At 43.6% G+C, this 25,186-nt stretch overlaps 1 protein-coding gene across 1 annotated transcript in view; it reads left to right on the top strand.

The window, feature by feature from the left end:
* HCN1 (hyperpolarization activated cyclic nucleotide gated potassium channel 1) overlaps positions 1-25,186 on the top strand; it is a 309,640-nt gene that overhangs the window by 219,198 nt on the left and 65,256 nt on the right. Inside the window, exon 5 of the mRNA XM_084832057.1 lies at positions 13,630-13,776. Coding sequence (XP_084688183.1) covers positions 13,630-13,776 — 147 coding nt within the window. The remainder of the gene's footprint in view (positions 1-13,629; positions 13,777-25,186) is intronic.

Genomic DNA, 25,186 nt, shown 5'->3' with positions numbered 1-25,186 from the left:
ATGAACTCCCCAAAGAGGCTTGCCTGGCGCCTAAATTGTGGTCTTTTCAGTGACATGTGAAGAACTTTTTTATTTTCCCAGGCCTTTTAGCCCTTCAGTTTTCAAATTTGTGTTAGGGAGCAATCCCTTCTGGATCGACAGGGGCCGATTGCCTATCCAGTGCAGGGTGGGAGGAGTGGTGAGGAGTGGATCTCCCCCTCGCTCCCCCCGCCCTGTTTTCATGGCTAGACAGCCGATTTCGGATGTCTATCCTCAGAACCTCAGAGCGCGGGAAGTGGCGCCTGAACAACACATATGATGTGTCATATTGGCACTTCAGACCTCCCCGCCCTGGCCCGCCTCCTGGGAACATCCCCTTTTCGTCACTCCATGCTGCTCTTACGGCATGGAGTGTGGGGCTGATCCATGCTGACTTTGAGGAGGCGCGGGAGGGGTGGGAGGTTGGTTTTCCAGGAACCGACCTCAGAGCACAGGCTCCAAGGTTGGTTCCGGGAACCGACCTATTCTATGGCCATCCAGCCACTGACTAGCAGCCATAGGATTGCACCCTTAGTGTGATTTTGGTCTTTTGCACTGCTGCTGGCTTTTATCTTGATTACTACTTTTGTTTTTATTCTGTTTTAAACTTACAGTTTTATATTATGTTATATTATGCTATAGTATTTTATAGTTTTAAGGTTTGTCTTGTAAACCACCCAGAGACCTTTAGTAAATGGGCAGTATAACAATTTAATTAATTAATTAAATGAGAAGCACTTCTGAACAATCTCGAGTGCTATAAAAATGTTAGATTTAGGGTGCAATCCTATGCCTGTTTAGACAGAAAAAAGTCCTAGAATTCCCAGCATTCCCCAGCCAGCATGGCTGCCTGGGGAATGTCTAATCTGGCATAAGATTGCACCCATATTGTAATTAAATGTAGGTACACCACAGTAAGAGACAAGGTGGAATTAATCTGAGTCACACAAAATTCCTCCCAAGTAGGATTGCTCTGTGCCTTACTGCAGAGTGAGAAAAAAACTAGGTGGTCGAACTTATCTGAGGAAAGTTTTCTTCCTGGTGCATAGTAAAAGATAGGCACAACTCCAAGTATGTAAACAGGAAAACCCACAGTCAAGTACCTGAGATAGAATTATGTTATCACTTCAGCACTGGACACTTTTATGTCATGTACACCTGCTATCACTAATGGACTTGAGGGAGAATGGAGCTGAGGGTGAGGCTAGAATGCATAAATGGGAAAAGAGTGGTGTTGGAAGAATTAACCAAGTAAAACCTAAAGCCTATCAGATGAATCAGCGATAATGGCCGATATCACTGTCTCTGTGTTTCTGCACACATTAAAAGAAATAATACATGTGACTTAGGCTGTGATCTGCTGTCTTCAGATATTTTATCACTTTGGAGTTTCAAAGTTCACTTGGCAACTGATGGTTAGAAAGATATATTTTAGGGAAAGAATTGAGGTTGCGGAGAAATTGAAATAGTACCAGGATTAAGGCTAATGTTTAGTGGAGTGGCAGAGATTTTGATTTGCCTAGTACTGTATTGTGTACAAGACTGTATCTTATAAGTAAAGAGACCAGAGTGGTGTGTCCAAATTTAAGTATAGGATTTTTCCCCTTGGTAAATTACAGAATGACCTTGAACAAAAATAAGCTGCATAATTTAAGCTAAAATAGCATGAGATGACAATTTTTATTTTTTGTTGTTTGAAAGGATTTTTCCAGTTGGCCTTCTGTAAAACAATCAGGGTGGCATGGATAAATTTAGCAAATTCGATTTGATACTTCCAAATGTCTTTTGAGACCTGACTGCTGCAAGTAGATGCACTTAAAAATCCTTACACTAATTATGTATAATTTAGCATCTATACATATAAATTAGCACATGAAATTTTTGTGCAAAACAATGTCCTCGTTTGTCCTCTTTTGTGACAATGAATGCCCTCTTCTTTGGGTATGTGCAAGTGACCACCCTACCTGGATGCTTCTGGGCTCCAAGCTGTTGGGAGCATATACACCTATACTATACTGGTGTATATGGGAGCATATACACCTATACTATACTGGTTCATTTCTAGGCCTGATTTAAAGTGCTGGTGATTACCTTTAAAGTTCTCAATAATTTGAGACCAAGTTATTTGAAGAGACACCTGCTCATGAACCAGGCCTTTAGATTGGTTCCTGACGTCCTACTCATGGGCCCACCATTGAGATGTATTAGATTGGTGGGCACTAGTGACAGAGCCTTTTTGGTGGTTGCCCTTTGTTTATAGAAATCTATCTTTCTGTCATTTTTAAAATGGGTCTTAGAGACTTTTCTATTTCTATTTTCTATTTAAAATGGGCTTTTGAGTCAATTTTCACTGCCTGGTTTTATATGTTGGTAATTGTTTTATGAAGACCTACAACACCTTCTAGAACTAACACCAAAAAAAGATGTCCTCTTCATCATAGGGGATTGGAATGCTAAAGTAGGAAGTCAAGAAATCACTGGGATAACAGGCAGGCATGGCCTTGGTGTACAAAATGAAGCAGGACAAAAGCTAATAGAGTTTTGCCAAGAGAACATGCTGATCGTAGCAAACAGTCTTTTCCAACAGCACAAGAGACGACTCTACACATGGACATCACCAGATGGTCAATATCGAAATCAGATTGATTATGTCCTTTGCAGCCAAAGATGGAGAAGCTCTATACAGTCAGTAATAACAAGACCTGGAGCTGACTGTGGCTCAGATCATGAGCTTCTTGTTGCAAAATTTCGGCTTAAATTGAAGAACGTAGGGAAAACCACTAAACCATTCAGGTATGACCTAAATCATATCCCTTATGAATATACAGTGGAGGTGAGGAATAGATTTAAGGGATTAGACCTGATAGACAGAGTGCCTGAGGAACTATGGACGGAGGTCCGTAACATTGTTCAGGAGGCAGCAACTCAATCCATCCCAAAGAAAAAGAAATGCAAGAAAGCAAAGTGGCTGTCTGATGAGGCTTTACAAGTAGCTGAAGAAAGAAGGGAAGCGAAAAGCAAGGGAGAAAGGGGAAGATATATCCAACTGAATGCAGAGTTCCAGAGAATAGCAAGGAGAGACAAGAAGGCCTTCTTAAATGAACAATGCAACGAAATCAAGGAAAACAACAGAATGGGAAAGACTAGAGATCTCTTCAAGAAAATTGGAGATCTCAAGGGAACGTTTTGTGCAAAGACAGGCATGATAAAGGAGAAAGAAGGCAGGGACCTAACAGAAGCAGATGAGATTAAGAAGAGGTGGCAAGAATACACAGAAGAACTATACAGGAAAGATCTGAATGTCCCTGATAGCCATGATAGTGTGCTCACTGAACTTGAGCCGGACATCCTCGAGATTGAAGTCAAGTGGGCCTTAGGAAGCATTAGTAACAACAAAGCTAGTGGAGATGACAGTATTCCAGCTGAGCTATTTAAAATCCTAAAAGATGATGCTGTGAAAGTGCTGCATTCAATATGCCAACAAATCTGGAACACTCAACAGTGGCCACAAGACTGGAAAAGGTCAGTTTACATTCCAATTCCAAAGAAGGGCAACGCCAAAGAGAGTTCAAACTACCGCACAGTTGCGCTCATTTCACATGCCAGCAAGGTGATGCTCAAAATCCTACAAGCTAGGCTTCAGCAGTATGCGAGCTGAGAACTACCAGAAGTACAAGCTGGGTTTTGAAGAGGCAGAGGAACTAGAGATCAAATCGCCGACATTCACTGGATCATGGAGAAAGCAAGAGAATTCCAGAAAAATGTCTATTTCTGCTTCATTGACTACGCTAAAGCCTTTGATTGTGTGGATCACAACAAACTGTGGCAAATTCTTAAAGTGATGGGAGTACCAGACCACCTTACCTGTCTCCTGAGAAACCTGTATGAGGGTCAAGAAGCAACAGTAAGAACCAGACATGGAACAACCGATTGGTTCAAAATTGGGAAAGGAGTACGACAAGGCTGCATATTGTCACCCTGCTTATTTAACTTATATGCAGAGTACATCATGAGAAACGCCGGGTTGGATGAATCACAGGTTGAAATTAAGATTGCCGGGAGAATTATCAACAACCTCCGTTATGTAGACGATACCACCCTAATGGCAGAAAGTGAAGAGGATCTAAAGAGCCTCTTGTTGAGGGTGAAAGAGGAGAGTGCAAAAGCTGGTCTGAAACTCAACATTAAAAAAACGAAGATCATGGCATCTGGCCCCATCACTTCCTGGCATATGGAAGGGGAAGAAATGGAAGCAGTGACAGATTTTACGTTCTTGGGCTCCAAGATCACCACAGACAGTGACTGTAGCCATGAAATTAAAAGACGCTTGCTCCTTGGGAGGAAAGCTATGGCAAACCTAGACAGCATAGTAAGAAGCAGAGACATCACCTTGCCGACAAAGGTCCGTCTAATCAAAGCTATGGTTTTCCCAGTAGTAATGTATGGCTGTGAGAGCTGGACTATAAGGAAGGCTGAGCGCTGAAGAATTGATGCTTTCGAACTGTGGTGCTGGAGAAGACTCTTACGAGTCCCCTGGACTGCAAGGAGGTCCAATCAGTCAATCCTAAAGGAAATCAACCCTGACTGCTCATTGGAAGGACAGATACTGAAGCTGAAGCTCAAATATTTTGGCCACCTAATGCGAAGAGAAAACTCTCTGGAAAAGACCCTGACGCTGGGAAAGACTGAAGGCAAAAGGAGAAGGGGACGACAGAGGATGAGATGGGTAGATAGCATCACCGATGCAATGAATATGAACTTGAGCACACTCCGGGAGAGAGTGCAGGACAGGAAGGCCTGGCGTGCTATGGTCCATGGGGTCACGAAGAGTCGGACACGACTGAACGACTCAACAACAACAACAACAACAACAATTGTTTTAACTCCTTCTGGTAGAAAACTTTTAGATTATGGGTTTTGTAGGTTACAATTATAATAAATTCCGTATTTTTAATATGTTTTGAGCAACCTTGGGATGGTTAGCTCTGAAAGGCAACAGATAAATACTGAGATACATAAATACATACCTTTTTTCATTTACATACAAATTTGGGGTGAGGACTGTTCAGATGCAAATCATAGTGCAGTAAAATAAATAAGCAGTGGAGAAGGATTTGAACAGGTGACAAAAGATTATAGAACAATGTTCAGGAAACTGGTGGATATCCGCTTCGTGCAAAAGATGGGGTGGAAATGGTTCAAACCAAGGACTGGATTCAGCTGGAGAAAGTGTATTAATTCAGATCTCTTAGTGCTGTAATCTGTCAAGAGGCAGGAATGTGGATAAGAGCACAAAGACAAAGGCTTATGCAAAGGCAATTAACTAGAGAGTCATGTACTAGAATGCTACCAATGCAGTTGAAAAAGCATACAATGCACTCAGTTGCCTTGTAAAGGTTGTGAAAGCAAGCAGCGAGGGGGGGGGGTGTTTAACTGATCAATGTCAGAAATACAAATATTGTGGTCAACACTGAATGACTGGACCAAATATTACTTCACCAATGGATGATGGATGTTACAGGCATTTCATAGTGCTATTCTGTATGTTCGTGTGTGGTCCTTATGTAGACTAATGGGTTATTCTTCAATATGCCGTGTGCTTAAATTGTTTGAATATGCTGCATTATCAATAAGTGTCTAATTTAAACAAATAATATCAAGAGATGAACTTGAGGGCAGCTTCTCACTTCATATTTTGTACTTGGCTAAAGATATCCAAATACAAAATATACGTCCACATGGACACTAGTGCTTCTTTTTACAAAAGCAGGCAAAGCAAGAAGGAACAAATAGTGAAAGCTGGGATTATTCCATATTGGGGCTCTATAGATGGCAGTAATACTGTTCCTGTGAAGGCAAGTGTTCAAATGAGCTCTTAAACCTGATGGTGTAGCCCAGTCCCTAAGGTGAAATTGTGGGAAGATTTTAAGGGGTGGCACTCCTTAAAAGTTTACACAAAATTTTATAAGCATGTTTGTGCACATAATATATGCGTTTTAGTATTTATTTTTGCCTAATATATATTTTTGCAAGCAATTTTTATAGTATGCATTTTTGAATACTATTTCCGCAGATACATACATTTTTGTGTGCATTTTATAATTGGAGAGCTCCATGGCGAACTTCGGAGACGTGTGAATTTCAAAGGATGACTCAGTTTCAGTTCACATAGAGGTTAAAATGTGCAGAATTAGGAAAATGTGCATTTAACTGTGAAATGAACACATTTCTGCCCCATCCCTACTGGCAACCTGATCAGACAGATTGCAGGAAACTGCCCCTCCCCCTGACTCAGTTTTTGATGGATTTGAGAATTGTGAAGTCTCTGGGCTAGGCTCGCCCAGCAGCAGAACATTATCAGGGGGATCCAGCAGCTGGCTCATGACAGAGGCAAATCCTTTCCCCATGGCCATTACTGAGTATGTTAAAGAGAAACATTACTAAACCATCTCCATTTGTATAGACTGGTAGGGATGTGAGAGAATTCCGCCACGGATCTCGGGGAGGCCGAATGCCAGCGCATTCGGCCCCCTGAAATCAGTGGTGGAATGGTCTGCCGCCCCCCCCACCCCGCCCAGGACGGGACTTACCGTGGGCGGATCTTCCTGGCGGTGGCGGCTCCGGCGGTGGTTCGGTGGCAGTTCGGCGGCGGCGGCGGCCGGTCTTCCGACCGGCCGCCGCCATTTCCAGTTAAAAAAAAAAAAACGTGATAGGCTACGTAAAGATTTACGTAGCCTATCACGGCTAGATTTTTAAAAAACACCATGATAGGCTACGTAAATGTTTACGTAGCCTATCACGGCTGATTTTTAAAAAACAAACAAACACGCGTACGCAAATGGCGGTGCCCATGGGCGCCGCCATTTGCATACGTGCATGTTTTTTTTTTCTTTTAAATCAGCCATGATAGGCTATGTAACCATTTACGTAGCCTATCACGGCTGACTGCAGGGAAGTCAGCTATGGCCTATGGCCGCCGCCATTTGTGTCCCTGCTAGCCAGCGGCTGGATGTCCGGCCGCTAGCGGAGCCGGCCGGCAGCTCCGCAGAATCCCTGCGGAGTGGAGCCGGCCGGCCAGGATTCCGGGGGGGGGAGGTACGGAGTGCCTCCCCCCCCCCAGTCAGGATTCCAGGGGGAGGGATGGAACGCCTCCCCCCAACCATTAGCATAATCCCCGAAAGGTAAGTGATTTTCATACATCCCTATAGACTGGGACCAGTTTGAGCCAAATGAATAGCACCCTGCAGATTTACACTGGAAATCAGAGTATTAGGAAATGTTTATAATACTTCAGCAAAAAAAGGTATTTTAAAAAATTTCAGCACCTTTAAGTGCGGAACCCACTCAAGGTGCTGTACAAGATAAAAACCATACAAAGTAGATAACAATAAAAATCAATGTGTACAAATTCAATAAAAATCCATAAAAATAGGGATTACCAATAAAAATCAATAAAAACAGAATTTACCAATAAAACCAGCAGCCCCAAAATATCCAGTAAAAGGAGCGTAACATAAGTACTAGGAGTTTAACATGTTCAGTTATTTGACTATCCCTTACATAACCTTTGTATTATGTCTAATGCTTCTTTTAGAAGGGCTGGGTTCATCTTTCTGATTAGCTGAGGGACAGAAGTGGGGTGGAAACCTTACTGCAAAACATGGTTCCTACGTGCCAAGACCAGCCAGCTATCCATCTCCAGTAATTAGTGCAATATCAGTCACAATGTCCTGACAGCAGATATTCCACTTTTCTAACATCTGGTGTTGAGAACTAAACAGTGACCTTCATAATGACCTTTTGGTTTAATCCCTTTTGAAAATAAATCTTATTATGGATGAGTCAGCAAATGGCTGCCCTGTGTTTGCTATTTACGGTGTGTATTTTCTAAGCAGTAGAAAATGAGAGGAGTGTGTGTTTTAGTTCTTTCATATTTCAGACATCCCTGCATGGCATTATTATCAATTATGTTAGTGACTACATGATCTGCTAGAAATGTAATCATGAAACACTAAAATCTATGGCATTTTCTATAACATGGACTGGAATGGGGGTTGTTCCTTCAAATGCCATCAGATTGTTTTCTATGTCGGCATGAGTGGGGGTGCAGGGAGTTGAAAAGGGAATGCAACAGCCAGATATTCCCATTCACATTCCTCAGGACAAATATTGTGGCAACTACCTTTAATTCCAGCTACTACTGGGAGATGTTGCTACACTCCATGTCAGAAGTAACTCCTTTTGTGTAACTTTTGTGTATTGAGTTTCTTGCAATTGTGGCTTGCTCTGACTTAAATGTAGAAAGGAGTCAGTGGATAGAATAGCATGATCAGCATTTTACTATAAGCAGACAACATTTCATTCTGTTTAAGGATCTCAGTTATTTCAATAAGGTGCCTGATAAAGGTTTTGGAATTATTGGGAATATATCTGGGTGCGAGGAAAAGCTGAAGTAGTGAGGATAGAATTGGCCAATACAATAAAATCATAAAATTGTACCATAACTGGTTGTAAAAGGACAAGTAAGCGTATGGGATACTATTTTCTGAAGATGTATTCAGTTTAGTAAACGATAATTTAGACTCATTTATTACCAAGATGTAATGGAAATTATAAAATCATGCATAAACTCATACGGAAACTCACTTGGAAAGGCAGATTTTGCCACAATAAGGGAGCAATCCTATGGCCACTAGTCAGTGGCTAGACGATCATAGGATATGTCCATTCCCAGGGAACCGACCTTCCCCCCCTTCTGCACTGCCTTGCAGGCAGCGTGGAATGGCCCCACACTCCACGCCCAGAAGAGGAGCATGGAGCGGCCAAAACAGGGCATTCCGGGGGGCATTCCAGGATGGGGAAGGCGGAAATGCTGGCACGACACATTCTATGTGTCGTCCGGCAGCCTCCTCCTCCACTCCGCCTTCCCACGGCTAGACAGCCAAAATCAGCTGTCTAGCCACAAATGTAGGGCAGGAGAAGTGCAGAGGGAACGATCCCCTCCGTGGTTCTCCTGCCCTGCATTGGATAGATGGTCGCCTCCGAGTTTGGAGGCGGCTGCCTATCCCTGTAGGATTGTGCCCTAAAAATATTAATAAAATCCTTTAAGTAAATGAATAAATCTCTCTCTCTCATAATCCTTCAGGGTAAATAAAAATATTTAGAGAAATCCAGTCATGTCTAAATACATGTATTTGGAATTGACACTTTATAAGAGCCAGATGTTCTAATGAAGCAATGAGCTGCCTTCTATGGAAATTAGGCTTTTCCCAATGTAACAAAGTTATATTAAGGGGACATAACACAGGCTGTAAAAAGTATGCATGGTCATGGTGTGGAGAAAGTGGATAGAGAGAACATTTTTAGCCTTTCCCATAATACTAAAAGGTGGAATCATTCGGTGAAGTAATATTATAACTTGGCAGTAGTTTCAGGACAAGCCAAAAAAAGGCACTTCACACAACACATATTTAATTTTTAGAATTCATTGCCACAGGATGCAGAGATATCTACCAGCTGGCTTAGGTGGCTTTCAAAGGGGATTAGCCAAACCTAAGGAGGATGGGTCTATTCAGGTCAAACTAGATATGATTTCTGTTGCATAGTTTGCCCTTGTGTGGCTGATTTTAAAAAAAATAAATAGCTGGCTCCAGAGGGCCTAAGCTAGATTGGGGCTATAGTGTGAGGAGGGTGGGATGTCAACACCAATTGGAATCAGACCACCCCTCACTCTCCCCCCCCACACACACACATTTGCTGTTTGAGATAGGAGGAAAGTTCCCATTGGCGCCAGTGAGGGCTTTCCTCCCCTTGCAGTGGATGTGTTGGCAAAGACAAGATTAAATTTAAAATATGTATGTAGCTATAATTCAGGTCAAGGACAAAAAATTAGAGAAACTGATTGATTGATTGATTAAATTTATATACCATCCAGCTGCCTCTGGAGTGGTTTACGCTCATTTAAAAAAAATGCAAAACAACAATAATAACAACCAAAACAATAAATACAATGAAAATATCAAATATTAAAATACTAAATATATGAAAGAGTCACCAGTGAAGTAAATTATCAGAGCTTAAATGCCTGCTGGAAGAAGAAGGTCTTAAGCTGGCACCTTAGGGCTCAGTCCTATGTATGAACCTGCCATGACTCGCTAGGGAATGCTGGGAGTTGTAGGACTTTTTCTGTCTATACATGCATAGGATTGTATCCTCAATGTATACAGAGAAGATGTCAGGTGGATATCCCTGAGAAGAGTATTTCACAGATGAGGTACCACTACAGAGAAGGCTCTTTTCCTGGTAGCCACCATCACACCTTTGTAGGAGGTGGCAAGTATGGAAGAGCTTCCAAATATGATCTTGGCAATCTGGCAGAAACATTGAGAGAAGGCGCTCCACCAACGCTTTGAAGCAGGCCCGGAAACTGTCCAGCAAAATTACTGGCAGCCCTTTATTTAAAGGTATTCAAGTGGCAAGAGGATTTTGACATTTGGATAAAGCATAATTTGTCAAGGGTTTCTTCTGGATTTCTTCACTGAAGACAGATGTCTTACCTACAGTGAAGTGAAATATAAAATACAGAACTACTCCCTGACAATTTTCAGTTACAAGAAATTCCACCATAGCAAGAAATCTAACAAAATGTGAAAAGTTTGTAACATCTCCAGTTAACTACAAAGGACTTTTATCAAAACTTATATATAGTTTTTACTGGCTGCATTCACACATGACACTAAGCCATGGTTTATGTCAACCATGGTTTGTTGCCTTCGCCTTGTCTTACAGGCAGTGATGACTTGTCTTACAGGCAGCGAAACAAACCATGGCTTGTTGTCCGTATTTCTGCCTTGTTACTCTCCTGCCTATTTTGCCTTTAGAGCAAAATGGGTGGGAGAGTAACAAACCAGAAATAGGGAAAACAAGGCTGCTCTTGCTAGATGACTCTCTTTCAGGCCTGAAAACAGCACAGACAAGTCAGGGATAAGCCACAGTTCTGGGTTCAGACATCATGACAAGCCATGGTTTAAACAACCCATGTTCACAACCAAACAGTAAGCCATGAGGTCTATCAACAAATCACACTGTGACTTATGTGTGAACCAGGCCATTGAAATTGAAGCTAAAGGCACAAGACGACTGGAAATTGTTGATTTTAAGTTAACACTGACATATATTTACAAAGAAGGACCAAGGTACAACCTGGACATTAGGTTGGAATATGTATTTGTTTAATAGATTGGTGTATCAAACATGTAAACTCCATTTAAAATTAGGAACATGTATGAAAATGTCTCAGGTAATGGTTGAAGATTTAATAAAGTGAAGGAACACTTCATGTATTTGTGATATAACTCTAATATGACAGTTTTGCACTGGGAGGATGTTGTAAGAAACATAAAGTCATTAAGGGATAAGATACACCATTAAGCCCAATGGTGATTCTTTTGGACTAAAACCAAGTTTGTTTGTTTGTTTGTTTGTTTGTTTAAAAAAGGGAATTGTGTGCAGATCATTGACAGTAGCTCATATTTTTGGCCGTTAAATTTGAGGAGGGGTTTAGGAACTGTAGACTAATGGCTGTGAGGGAGTTTGTCATACCATGTTAATAAACAAATTGACTTTTCACAAACTTTTATTGGCTAGGATCAAACCAGACACTGTTTGCCCAAAGAATTTAGTTAGCTATAACAAAAATGTCTAACAAAAATATTTGTCCGTGATATTATTTTTTCTGTCTGTGGTGCTTGTTGTACTATTTCTCTATTGTAATATTTTAAATATATACTTTAATAAAAAAAAACTTTTTTTAGAGAAACTACACAAGTTATATCTGCTTGAATGGTAGAGATGGTTACATCTTTGTTGTAGATGTATTTAGCTATTGTGTTGGACCCAGAGAAACATGCATGGAAAGGAACTGGTGGTACCTCAGCCTGATTTTGGGGGATCCCCCATTCCCCTTCAGCCCCCTGAACTATATTCAGAAGGGTCGCCCATTCTTTGGAAGATGCTTTGGGGGTGACGCACTGCTGAGAGGAGGAGGAGAAGGTGGAAGTGAGAAAGAAAGGCATGTTCTGTCTGCACATTTCCATGCATGTTTTTCTGGATCTAACTCGCTGTATTTTATGCCTTAATGAGAATGCGACAATGTCCACTGGGACAGCACTTGTTGTCCTTATAAACCAGATATCAGGAAATGTTTATATTACCTCATTTATGCTTAGAGCAGCAAGAAGCCTGACTCTTGCCAGTTTTGTGCATGTTTCTGTGTGGAAACCTTTCGTAGGAGTGGTGGTTCCACTGAATCATCTGGCCATTCTGTGTCCAGTGCAATTTCTTGAGGGTGGTTAGGGATTTTCTACATCATATACCTGTAATTTATTGTTGTCGCTGTCTTTGATCTTGGGGCGCCAAACAGTGGATGCATCTGGTACAATGTAGGCACTTTTGCTACTCCTCCTTCTTGCTGACATAAAACTGTATTGCAGTGTAGGAGTGGTTTCACAGCAGCATTCACACTGTCATGCTATTCCTCTTTCATGGCTGGGAGTTGGCTGCAAGAGTGTGACTTGTTCACCATAAGTCTATGGCGTAGGGCAGCTTTCCCTAACCTGGTGCCTTCCAGGTATTTGAGGGTACAACACCCAGCATTCCTGGCCGTTGACCATGATGGCTTAGGCTGATGAGAGTTATAGTCCAAAACATCTGGAACAAGTTGGATAAGGCTAGCTAAGGGCCTCTGTTCATGCTACCTTTTGTGCAGAACTGGCATTGTGTAGTGTCTCTAACAGTGTGAATAGCAGTGGGAAAATCCATAGCTCTGTCGTAGAGCAAAATGTCCCAGGTTCAGTTCCTGGCATCTCCAGGTAGGGCTGGGAAAGACTCCCATCTGAAACTTTAGAGCGCTGCTTGACCATCAGGGAAGACATACTGAGTGAGATGGATCGAGGGACTGACTTGGTATAAGACAGCTTCCTGTGTTCCTATGAGCCAGGGTATCCACAGTTCAAATACCACCTCATCCATGATCAGCAATAGAAGAAATGTTTCCCTAAAAGACAGCTTACCTGATCTCCTGCAGCTGCATTCTAGGTCATTATTTCAGTTCAGCTGAGCCCCTGAAACCTGGCCAGATCCCCATACAAACTGTGCCCAGTGTAGAACATGCCCTGCCAATCCTCTGTAATGTGCTGATGTTCTCTAGCAAATACACAGGGTTCCATTGGCAGTCAAGGATGTTTCCCAAAAGCTACATAAGAACAAAGGCAGCCATGTTGGTCCATAAGAAAAATTCCAAAATCCACAGTAGGGCAATACCTTCCTTAGGACCAACCAAAATGCTGCAAAATAGAAAGGTAGAAAACCACAAAATAGCAAAAAAATATTCAATACCACAGTGTGTTAGCAAAAGTCCTTTTCAGGTTATTAGCCTACAACCTTGAGCAGTCTCAAATATAGAGTTAAATATTATCATTTTACTATCTTTGCTAATAACTATCAATTAGCCTCCTCTTCTCCTGTTAGTTAGCAATTCAGTTTAGATGGCTCATCAGCTTATATTTTTCAGATACTTTTGCATTGATATTTTTTACATTTTTTCCCATCTAGTACAAACAAGTGGAACAGTACATGTCATTTCACAAACTACCTGCCGACATGCGTCAGAAGATCCATGATTATTATGAGCACCGTTACCAAGGCAAGATCTTCGATGAGGAGAGCATTCTCAATGAGCTCAACGATCCACTTAGGGAGGTAAGCATGTTGCATGATCATCTAGGAAATATTTCTCTTGTCAATCTGAGCTGGAGAAGAATTCAGAAGCATGTAAAGTTCTCTTCTCCTTTGAAGTGAGCTCAAGCCCTCAGGAGAATTTTACCAGCATCACTATTTAGTGCTAACAGATCAACTTAAAAGTAAACAGCCCTGAGAGCTAGGTGGCATTTACTTATGAGGTGTGGTTAAAGATGAGTGAATTAGGGATGTACGGATTCCCCACCATCTATTCTGGTGGGGAATCTGCTGGGGGGGGGGGGAGGCGATCCTTTCCTCCCCCCTGCCCGGAATCCTCTGGAGCAGCTCCGCTCCACGAGGATTCCATGGAGCCGCCCGGCTTGAGGGCCGCTTACCTGCTGTACCCGTCCCGTTCTCGTCCGCGCCAACCACCAGTTTTTTTTAAAAAAGGCGATCGGTGGGGTGTGCCCATAGCCTTATACACAAACTAGAGCCGTGAATGGACACATAGACTTATACGCAAGATTCACAGCTCTAGTTTGCGTATAAGTCTATGGGCACATCCTGCCGATCACCATTTTTTAAAAAATGGCGATCGGTGCAGAGGCAAATGGGACGGGTCCAGGAGCAAGCAGCCGGAGCTGTTCCACACGGAATCCTCCTGGAGAGGAGGTAAGTGGGGCCGATCCACTAAGGATTCCGGAGGCTGGATTCCAAAGAATCTGGCCTCATTTGAATCCGTGGCAGATTTCTCTAACATCCCTAGAGTGAATCAGCAAAACTCAAGCTCACCAAAATTCTCCAAATTCCGTCTCAAAGCTCAGTCCTTGCCCATCTTGGCTCATTATGGGCTGCAGAGAGAGACTGGGTGAGGGGATCAGGGCAGTGGTGAACGCCTCCCTTGAGGAGGGAGTGATGCCATCAGCCCTCAAGGAGGCAGTGATAAGACTGCTCTTAAAGAAGCCTTCCTTGGATCCTCAAGTTTTGAACAACTTTCGCCCAGTCTCAAATCTGCCGTTTTTGGGTAAGGTGATTGAGCGGGTGGTGGCGGTGCAGTTGAAGGCACACTTGGAAGAAACTGATTATCTAGACCCATTTCAGTCGGGCTTCAGGCTTGGGCATGGGACAGAAACGGCCTTGGTCGCCTTGGTGGATGATATGAGGAGGGCTCTGGATAGGGGTGAATGCTCCTTCCTTGTTCTTCTCGACCTCTCAGCGGCTTTTGATACCGTTGACTACGGTATCCTCCTGGACCGCCTGGAGGGGTTGGGCAGTGGAGACACCGTATTGCGGTGGTTCCGGTCCTTCCTCTCCGGCAGGTACCAGAGGGTAGCTCTGGGAGAGGAGGTTTTGGACCCGTGGCCACTTACTTGTGGGGTATCACAGGGTTCCATCCTCTCCCTGATGCTATTTAACATCTATGTGAAGCCACTGGGGGCTATCATCAGGAGGTTTGGGGTGCAGTGTCATCAATATGCGCATGACATGCAGCTCTACCTCTCATTCAAATCTTCACCAAGGTTGGCTGTAGAATCCCTGTCCAAATGTCTGGAGATGGTGAGTGGCTGGATGGGGAGGAATAAGCTGAAGCTGAACCCTGACAAGACCGAGGTACTTTTGGTGGGAGACAAGAGGAGGTTGGGGGATGTTGACCTGGTGTTGAATGGGGTACGGATAGGGATGGCGGAGAATTTCTCCACGAATCTTCGGGAGGCCGAGCGCCGAGGCATTCGCCCCCCCCGAAAGTGTTGGGGAAATTCTCCGCCGGCCCCCTGCCCCCCCGGGATGGGACTTACCATGGCCCAATGTCCCTCTTGGCGGCGGGTCCCGGCGGCGATTCGGTGGCGTTTCGTCGGGGGCAGGGGCGGCGGCCAGTCTCCCGACCGGCTGCCGCCATCGCCATTACAAAATAAAAAAGTAAAAAACAAAACAAAAACACACACCCATGATTAATGTAGCCTATGGGCGCCGCCATTTGCGTATGCGCTTTTTTTTTCCCCCCTAAGTCACCCGTGATAGGCTACGTGACGATTAACGTAGCCTATCACGGCTGACTTTGGAAATCTAGCCGTGATAGGCTACGTTAATCGTTACGTAGCCTATCACGGGGTTTGGGGTTGTTTTTTTTTCACTTTTTCTTTCGCGGCCGGGGAGACGGGCCGCTTCTCCCCAGCCTGAATTTCGGCCGGGCGAGGCGGGTTGCCTCCCCCCCCTCGCCTGAACTTCGGGGGGAGAAGCGAAGCGCCTCCCCCCCACCGCGAAGGAAGCTGCGGGACAAGGTAAGTCCCTTTCATACATCCCTAGGTACGGCTACCCTTGAAAGACCAGGTCCGCAGCCTGGGGGTCATTTTGGACTCCCAGCTGTCCATGGAGGCTCAGGTGTCAGCTGTGAGCCGGACAGCGCTGTATCAACTCCATCTGATACGGCGGCTGCGCCCCTTCCTTCCCGACCATCTGCTCCCATCGGTAGTACATGCCCTGGTCTCCTCTCGTTTAGACTACTGTAATGCGCTCTACGTGGGGTTATCGTTGAAGGCGGTTCAGAAACTGCAGCTGGTACAGAACGCAGCGGCTTGCCTGATTAAAGGCAGCCGCCGGTGAGATCACATCACTCCAGTGCTGAAGGAGTTGCACTGGTTACCAGTTGTTTTCCGGGCCAAATTCAAGGTGTTGGTTTTGACCTTTAAAACCCTATATGGTTCCAGCCCAGCCTATCTTAAGGAGCGCCTCCAGCAGCACCAGACAGGCCGCTTAACAAGATCAGCCTCGGATGGCCTTCTCTCTGTCCCATTAGCCAGGACAGCTAGACTGGTGGGGCGAGAGAGAGGGCCTTTTCTGTGGTGGCCCCCACTCTGTGGAACTCCCTCCCTAGGGAACTCCGTCATGCCCCCTCTTTAATGAGCTTCCGTCGTGCATTAAAAACGTGGTTGTTCAGGCAGGGATTTGGGGTGGGTTAGGGTATTTTAGAAAATGTTTTTATTGTAGAATTTTATTGTTTTAAACTGTTTTATTGTATGTTGTACATCGCCCAGAGTGGCTGGGTGACCAGCCAGATGGGCGATTAATAAATTTAATAATAATAGTAATCATCATCATCATCATCAGTCTGAAGTAAGTCCATATCAGATTACGAGCTTTGGTTTTTTCTTCTTTTCACTGGAAAATCCATGCATACTTTCACATGTATCTTTCCAAATGTACATATTAATTGTGTACATTGTTGAAATGTATACAGTCTCCTCCCACTGATTAAAACATATTTGTGTGCATTTTCCAAACGTACGCTTTTTTCATGTGCATTTTTCAAATGTACACCTGTTGTCAAACACATTTTTTTGGTCCACGACTCACATTGCATGCTTGGATATGTACAGACTGTGACCACAGATTGCATCCAAGTCTGTGTTCAGTCCAGAAGGTGCAAACTGGATAAATCCTGATCAAAAATGAACTGAAATGAATTTCTCATACATGTGGTCTTCTATTTTATTTTTTAAACAATTTGGTTATGGAATTGCTTGAATCACTGACTAAAAGTGCAATCCTAACTCTCCAAATGTTGATGGATGTAAGGGGTTAGGATGGCACATCAGTAGAGGCCACTGAAAAGGAGCATTTCCAGGGAGGTGGGATCTAACTTGTCCCCAAAACTGGGCATTACAGGGGTGGGGAGGAGCCTGCTTTGGTTCTGCAGTTGGATACAAAGCTGTTCTATTTCCCCAGATAGGCCAAGGAAAGCTCACCCCCACCCCACAAACACACGCACAGTGATTACTGTCAGTGGGGGAGGGTGGAGACGGTAAAAACAAGGATACCACGGGGCTGAAAAACCCAGTGAAACCACCACCCCATCTTCCACCCTGGTGGCTTAGATCTAGCAGGTCTGGGGAAATGATGAGAGTTCCATTGTTCCATTCTACTGACCCCCCTTAAAACTGCTGTATAAAAAAATCTAATGTATCACTAAAACCATCCTCCTTTCCCTCTAGAGAACCTGGTAAAAAGCATTATCAAGGCTAGATTTGTTAATAAACCAAGGCCCTCCTCTGAATGTCTCCTCCAAGAGATATTTGGAGGGTTGCAACAATGAAGATGGCCTTCTCAGTTGTGGCCCCTCAATTATGGAACAATCTCCCCAGTGAGGCCCACTTGCCAAGAACACTGCCATCTTTTTAGCATTAAGGTTAATACCTTATCCTCAGGTGTGTGACAGCATATGATAGGGTTTTCAATTAGTGCTGTGCTGAAAATTTTGATTCTTCCATTTTTTGCATTTGGGGGAGGGGATGAAAATTCTGGAAAAATTGGCTGGGAGAGGTGAGCATTTCAGAGAATCTTCTTGAGGAAGGGGACAGGGTTTCCACATACCTTTTTAAGTGTACACAATTCTTGAGGGCCCTTCTTTCTATTTTTTATTTAAAACAACAACAACACCCCCTGCACTTGCAGGAGTCCAGGACTCTTCTCTAGCCCAGCAGTTTTTTTCTGAACTCCCAGGAAACCATGTGACCCCACCCTCTCCAACAGGCATTCAGGAAGAACCCCCAGCTGGAGAAGAGTCCCGGGCTCCTGCAAGTGCAGGAGATGTTTTTTTGAAAAAAAAAAATAGAAAGATGACCCCTCAAGAATCGCTTACACTTAAAAAAAAGGTATGTGAAAACCCTGTCCCTCTCCTCAAGAAGAAAATTGTCTGAAATTCTCTGCCTCCCTGCAAAAGAGGCAGAAAAAATGATGCCTCTTTTGCAGGGAGAGAAAAAGTTCCCCAAAATAAGGGGCAGGATTCAGATTAGCAATATTTTCAATAGGTCCTGGGATTTATTACTGTTGATTATTAAACAGTGTGTGTGTGTGTGTGTAAAAATGTAATAAATGAAATTAAATATAGAATGGTGGATCTTGCTGGAAAAAAATCAGGGGGATTCTCTAAGGGCATTGAGCCAAACATGTTTATAAGCTCCTACCCAGACATGCAAAGATTTTTGATATAGTCAGGGTATGGTGACATTTGGGGGCAGGGTGTGCACAGTCCCACATGTCCCATCTCCAGTTTAAGTAATCTGAACTCATCCACCAATTATTGGACTTTGCAACCTGGACAAGATCAGTTTTTCTGCATTTTATCCAACTAATGGCCCCTGCAGAGTAAGTTCCTTCTTCGTGTTTTAGCATATTCTGTTAGCATTATTGAAATGTCATGCTTATTATTTTTAAGATCCAATATGGAATGAGAGATGCTAAAACTTCCATATCTAGAAATGTTTAGCTCTACATTTTTTAACCTTTTCAAACTAAGTTTTCTATTTATCAGATAACAAAAGTTTATTTCTCCTGCACATCAAAAGAGACAATTCATTTTTTAGAGTGGCACCTAGAAAAAATACCAGTGAGCGAACAATCACATTGAAGAAAACATGTTTTAAAAACAACAATAGCAATGTGAAAATGAAATGGTTTCTGCAAGAGGTAGGCAGCTGGAAATCTGAGCAACAGAACTGAAATTATTATGCAACATTACCTCTAGCAGGTCACTGCTACTTTTGCTGCAATTATACTATGATTTCAGCTGTTTATAATGTTTGTACTTAGTGAAATTATTTTCAGTGCAGCTTCTCATCAGACACTTCATTCAGTTCTTGAGCTATGGAAAATGTTCATGACAAGGAACAGTCATTAATGTTTGGGGGATTTTACTTTGCCTCATTTCATTGAGAAAAAGGAAAAGCCAACCATAGGAACACGTTATGAATGGTGGGGGAAGGCAAGGTTGATGGATGAATCAAGTTACTTGAGACAAAAATCACACTCCATGAGGTGACCGCTCTGATTAAGCCCAGAAAACACTGTTTTCAAGTGTAGTTTTGCAAACAGCAGATGGGAGGGGGGGACTCTGTCATGACTGTACTTGCCGATTGTAGGACCACACTGTAGGAAATGTAAGTGCCCATATTTGCCATTACTTGCCCTGCTGCTCTTCATAAAAAGAACATGGTGCTCTGTAGAACTGAAAAAGCAGGCATGAGGGGAAAATGTTGAGTCTGTTTCCAGACTTCAGCTTCTTTCACTTTCTGAATCACACAACCTGGAAAAAGCAGTTTCTTTCACTTGTGCTCGTAGGGATGTACGAAAGTCACTTACCTGTTCGCAGATTATGCTGATACTGGGGGGGAGGCACTCCGTCCCTCCCCCCCGGAATCCTGGCCAGCCAGCTCCACTCCGCAGGGATTCTGCGGAGCCGCCGGCCGGCTCCGCCAGCGGCCGAACATCCGGCCGCTGGCTAGCAGGGACGCAAATGGCGGCGGCCGTAGCCGCCGCCGTTTGCGTCCCTGCAGTCAGCCGTGATAGGCTATGTAAATGTTTACGTAGCCTATCATGACTGATTTAAAAAAAAAACAAAAAACGCGCGTATGCAAATGGCGGCGCCCATAGGCATTTACGTAGACTAAGACAGCGAAAATAAGGGGAACACAAATAGCGTAGCGTTTTTTGTTTTTTTTTAATCAGCCGTGATAGGCTATGTAAACATTTACGTAGCCTATCACGTTTTTTTGTTTTTTGTTTTTTTTTTACCTGGAAATGGCGGCGGCGGCAGCTGGTCAGAAGACCGGCCGCCGCCGCCGCCACCGCCAAACCACTGCCGGAGCCGCCACCGCCAGGAAGATCCGCCTAAGGTAAGTCCCATCCCGGGGAGGGCGGGGGGCCGTTCCGCCACCGATTTCGGGGGGCTGAATGCGCTGGCATTCGGCCTGCCCGAGATCCGTGGCGGAACTTTCGTACATCCCGTGCAGCTCTTCTGGTCTACCTTCAGTGAAACTCTGCTGCCAAGAATGCTGGCAGCTGCTCATGCTACATGGATGGACTGGTTTTAAATTGAGCTGCAGGGTCTTTTAAGTGATCCTTAACCAATCACTTTTTCCTTCAGATTTATTTAGTGCATCACTTTATCATAACGTGCAAGTATATCTGAAATACATGTCTAGATTGCAGATGTTCAGAAACAAGCGGGCTCTTTCTTTGACTAGAAGTGCCAGAAAGACAGGTTTGTATGTACCCCGTGTTCTTTATAGCAATTAGTGATTACTATGACAGGCCGTGCTTGGAATCTGTAAGCATTGCTAAGTGATGGTAAGGTGGTGGGGGGGGAACCCAGCTATTCATTATTAAAATAATTGTAATTCAATTCATTAAAATCATAATGAGTAGGAATTCTCTTTAATGCTATGCATACCCGACATAAACTGTCAGTTTGCTGAAGGAACACATAGAGTCTGTATTTGTATCATTTTCTCTAATAGGTAGCTGAATCCCTATCAGTTTGGAAGCAAAATGGAACCACCCCAAAGTAAAGCTATCTGGAGCCATTAGCTTCTCTTAAGGGGTATACAACATTTTGCTGCAGTTCCTGTGTGTGTGTGTGAGAGAGAGAGAGAGGGAGAGGGGGTGGGAGAGAGAGAGAGGGAGGGAGGGAGAGGGGGGGAGAGAGAGAGAGAGAGAGAGAGAGAGGAGGAGAGAGGGGGAGAGAGAGCGAGAGAGGAAGAGAGAGGGAAGGAGAGAAAGAGAGAGATTACTACAGGCATGCATGCATACTGCATTCTATATACTACTATGTATACTTCATATTTATCTATTCACTACCCATAGTAGCTTATTTTGGCCAAAACAACAACAACCCCCCAAACCCTGGAACCATGAATGCCAATGGAGCCATATTGCACTTGGAAGCAACATAATGATTTGGTGCTTTGCAAAGGACCATCACTTAGAGAGGACCAGCTGGGACAGTACCCCCATCCCTTGTGTTTCAGACCACATGTAATTATTGCAGGTGGATAAGGGCGGAGAAATGACGAGACAACACAAATAGATTTGGGATAAAACAGGGCCACGTTTATTGAGATATTATAATCTGCGAAGGAAGCACCGGCGGACATGCAGCAAACAAGCTAATCACGACAGGTATTGAATGAGACATTCGTTGTCTGGGGCGAGGTGTCCACCATTACCCCCATCTGACATACCCAATTATGGGCTTGGAGACCTTCCTCTGTCACCCCACCCCACCCCGAGCCATGGAACCCAAGTGGGTGAGGAGGGTCGGCCTCAGAGGCAAGCCGTATCTCCCGACTGGGGCCACAAAACCCAGAGCCAAAAGCCTCGGGCCTTACCAGTCACCTGAAACAGTGCCTATGAATGCTCACCTGTCCTCTCCCCCAGTGGAGTGACCGCCCGGAGCCATCAATACAGTTATGTGACCAGATGGGAGTGCAAATAGGATGCTACCCATATACACACAGTACTCCATAACCCACGTGCGGTGTGGGGTAGGCACAAAACCCAAAGCCAGGCCAATATGGCTAAGAGCCAACATTCGCCCAAGTCTCGATCTCCTCCCCACCCGCAACAGCCCCACCTGCAGCCAGACAAGCCAGGCACGGGGTGAGGGCACTTCCCAGCAACATTTACATGGCCCTAGGTTCTAGCTATGCATGCCACACACAGAACCCTTTGCTTCAAAAACAGTGTGTCTGTCCTATAGCTGATTACACAGCTATAATGAGCTGTAAAAAAAACACCAATGACAGCAAATGCTCTTTTCCAGGCTAACCTTGAATGTATCCAAGTGTGAACCTTTACTGAATCTTGCCCCTATTACAGTCTCTTTTATGAAACCTAAATGGTACCTAACCTCACATGTCTGTTTGGCACCAAAGCAGCTCATAGGAACAAGTTGCTAATACACCATCCGATATTCCAGGTAATGATGGATTAAGAATGTTCTTACCAAAATATTTGCTGTAAAAGAGATGAAGTATATCCAGCAAGTTGAATGACTTAAGCTTCTGCTTATATGAAATCATAGTAATTTGAACACAACATATTTCTGAATATTTCCTGCAAGGTAATGGTAGAAAATTTATTTGCCTATTAAAAGATTTCTAAGTAACTGTATTAATAAAACATATAAAAGCACCACTAATTATGACTGACAAATTTAAAAGTTACAATTTCATAAAAACAACAATATAAAACAATCAAACAAGGAGACAGGGACAGAGTCAGCAGTTAACAGTGAAACATAAAAACATGATGCACCACATACAACAAAAGCCTGCCAGAATAAAATGGTCTTCCTAAATTTCTTACATTTAAAATAGATTGGCACATTTCCATGTGCCATCCCATCAAGAATTTTTATGGGGAAAATTTAAAATTGTGCTTTTCGTTCCAAAATAAACAGAACATGAGGAAAGCTGCCTAATTTGTTGGAGAAAAACAGAAAGATGTTCCAAACAACCAGAGTATTTTTCAAGTCCAGAAGCAACTAGCTTGGTCCATGCCAACAAGTTGGAATCAGCTGAATGGGCTGTGGATGGCTCAGTATCAGCAAATGTGTGAAGCCAAATATTGACTGAAAATGTCATACCAGAATTATAGCTATGTAAGTCCTTCCAAGAGTTTCCTGATGATAATGACAGGATTGATGTTGCCGCCGCCCCAGTGTATACCACTGCACCAGTAGGGTTTTTTGTTATTGTTGTATTACTATTATTAATTCCGCCTCTCCTTAAAACAGCCCAAGATGGCTAACAACAAAAAATAGCAACAGATAAAACATTCGAATTTGAAAAGTCTTCAGTGGTGTTACAACTTTGGTGTTAGACTGAATGATCTTTCGAGGATCCCCACCCCTCACCCTGAATCTGTGACTCTGGTTGTGAAAATAAATTGTTAGAACAGGTCAAACTCATTGAACAACTTTAGCCTGGCAGATTCCATACTGTTTTGGAGATTAGCTGATTGGTGGCTGTCCTCACATATAGACCTAAGTAGACTGTTCTAGAAGGCAGGTTACCTTTCTCTTCCCCTCCCTAATGAATGTGCTAATTTGACCCTGGGATGAGAAGCAAGCTGTATGTGTAGCAGTTGTTTAACCCTCAAATAACCCCCATCAGTTAAATTCACATACACAACAACCCCCATATTCATAATGGCTAGCAGCACACACCGCAGCTCCTTGAGGGTAAATTAACTCTCTATGGGCTGTCATGTTGTTTGAACCAGGTCAGTCCATGCTGGGACTGGAAGAGGAAAGGAAGGAACAAGATGACTTTGCTCTTTGCACAGAGGGTCCCAGTAGACATCCGATGGCGAGCAGGAATCTGTTGGAATAGACCCTCATCTTATGCTCAGTTGCTATATATGTAAATAAACCTTATAGCACAGAAACGTAGGAAGTCTCCAGTGAATTCCTTCTAAGGAAACTGAACTCCAAATAAGTGCTGAAACCCCTGAAACTTCTCACCATTTGGAAGTTGGGTGCATGAGCATAACAATTTGTTGTTCTTGTTCAGTCGTGTCCGACTCTTCGTGACCCCATGGACCATAGCATGCCAGGCCTTCCTGTCCTCCGTTCTCTCCCAGAGTGTGCTCAAGTTCATATTCATTGCATCGGTGATGCTATCTAGCCATCTCATCCTCTGCCATCCCCTTCTCCTTTTGCCTTCAATCTTTCCCAGCATCAGGGTCTTTTCCAGGGAATTTTCTCTTCGCATTAGGTGGCCAAAATATTTGAGCTTCAGCTTCAGTATCTGTCCTTCCAATGAGCACTCAGGGTTGATTTCCTTTAGGATTGACTGATCTGACCTCCTTGCAGTCCAGGGGACTCGTAAGAGTCTTCTCCAGCACCACAGTTTGAAAGCATCAATTCTTCAGCACTCAGCCTTCCTTATAGTTCAGCTCTCACAGCCATACGTTACTACCGGGAAAACCATAGCTTTGATTAGACGGACCTTTGTTGGCAAGGTGATGTCTCTGCTTCTTACTATGCTGTCTAGGTTTGCCATAGCTTTCCTCCCAAGGACCAAGCATCTTTTAATTTCATGGCTACAGACACCGTCTGCGGTGACCTTGGAGCCCAAGAGAATAAAATCTATCACTGCTTCCATTTCTTCCCCTTCTATATGCCAGGAAGTGATGGGGCCAGATGACATGATCTTAGTTTTTTTAATGTTGAGTTTCAAACCAGCTTTTGCACTCTCCACTTTCACCCTCAGCAAGAGGCTCTTTAGATCCTCTTCACTTTCTGCCATTAGGGTGGTATCATCTGCATATCTGAGGTTGTTGATAATTCTCCTGGCAATCTTAATTCTGACCTGTGATTCACCCAACCCAGGTTTCTCATGATGTACTCTGCATATAAGTTAAATAAGCAGGGCGACAATATGCAGCCTTGTCGTACTCCTTTCCCAATTTTGAACCAATCGGTTGTTCCATGTCTGGTTCTTACTGTTGCTTCTTGACCCTTGTACAGGTTTCTCAAGAGACAGGTAAGGTGGACTGGTACTTCCATCTCTTTAAGAATTTGCCACAGTTTGTTGTGATCCACACAATCAAAGGCTTTAGCATAGTCAATTGAAGCAGAAATAGACGTTTT

The sequence above is a fragment of the Heloderma suspectum genome, chromosome 2, assembly GCF_057233095.1.
Source record: "Heloderma suspectum isolate Gila_16-S chromosome 2, 16-S_ref, whole genome shotgun sequence".
In the NCBI taxonomy this organism is placed as follows: Eukaryota; Metazoa; Chordata; class Lepidosauria; order Squamata; family Helodermatidae; genus Heloderma; species Heloderma suspectum.
Note: the sequence above shows the minus strand (reverse complement) of the source record. Positions and strands in the feature narration are given on the sequence as shown.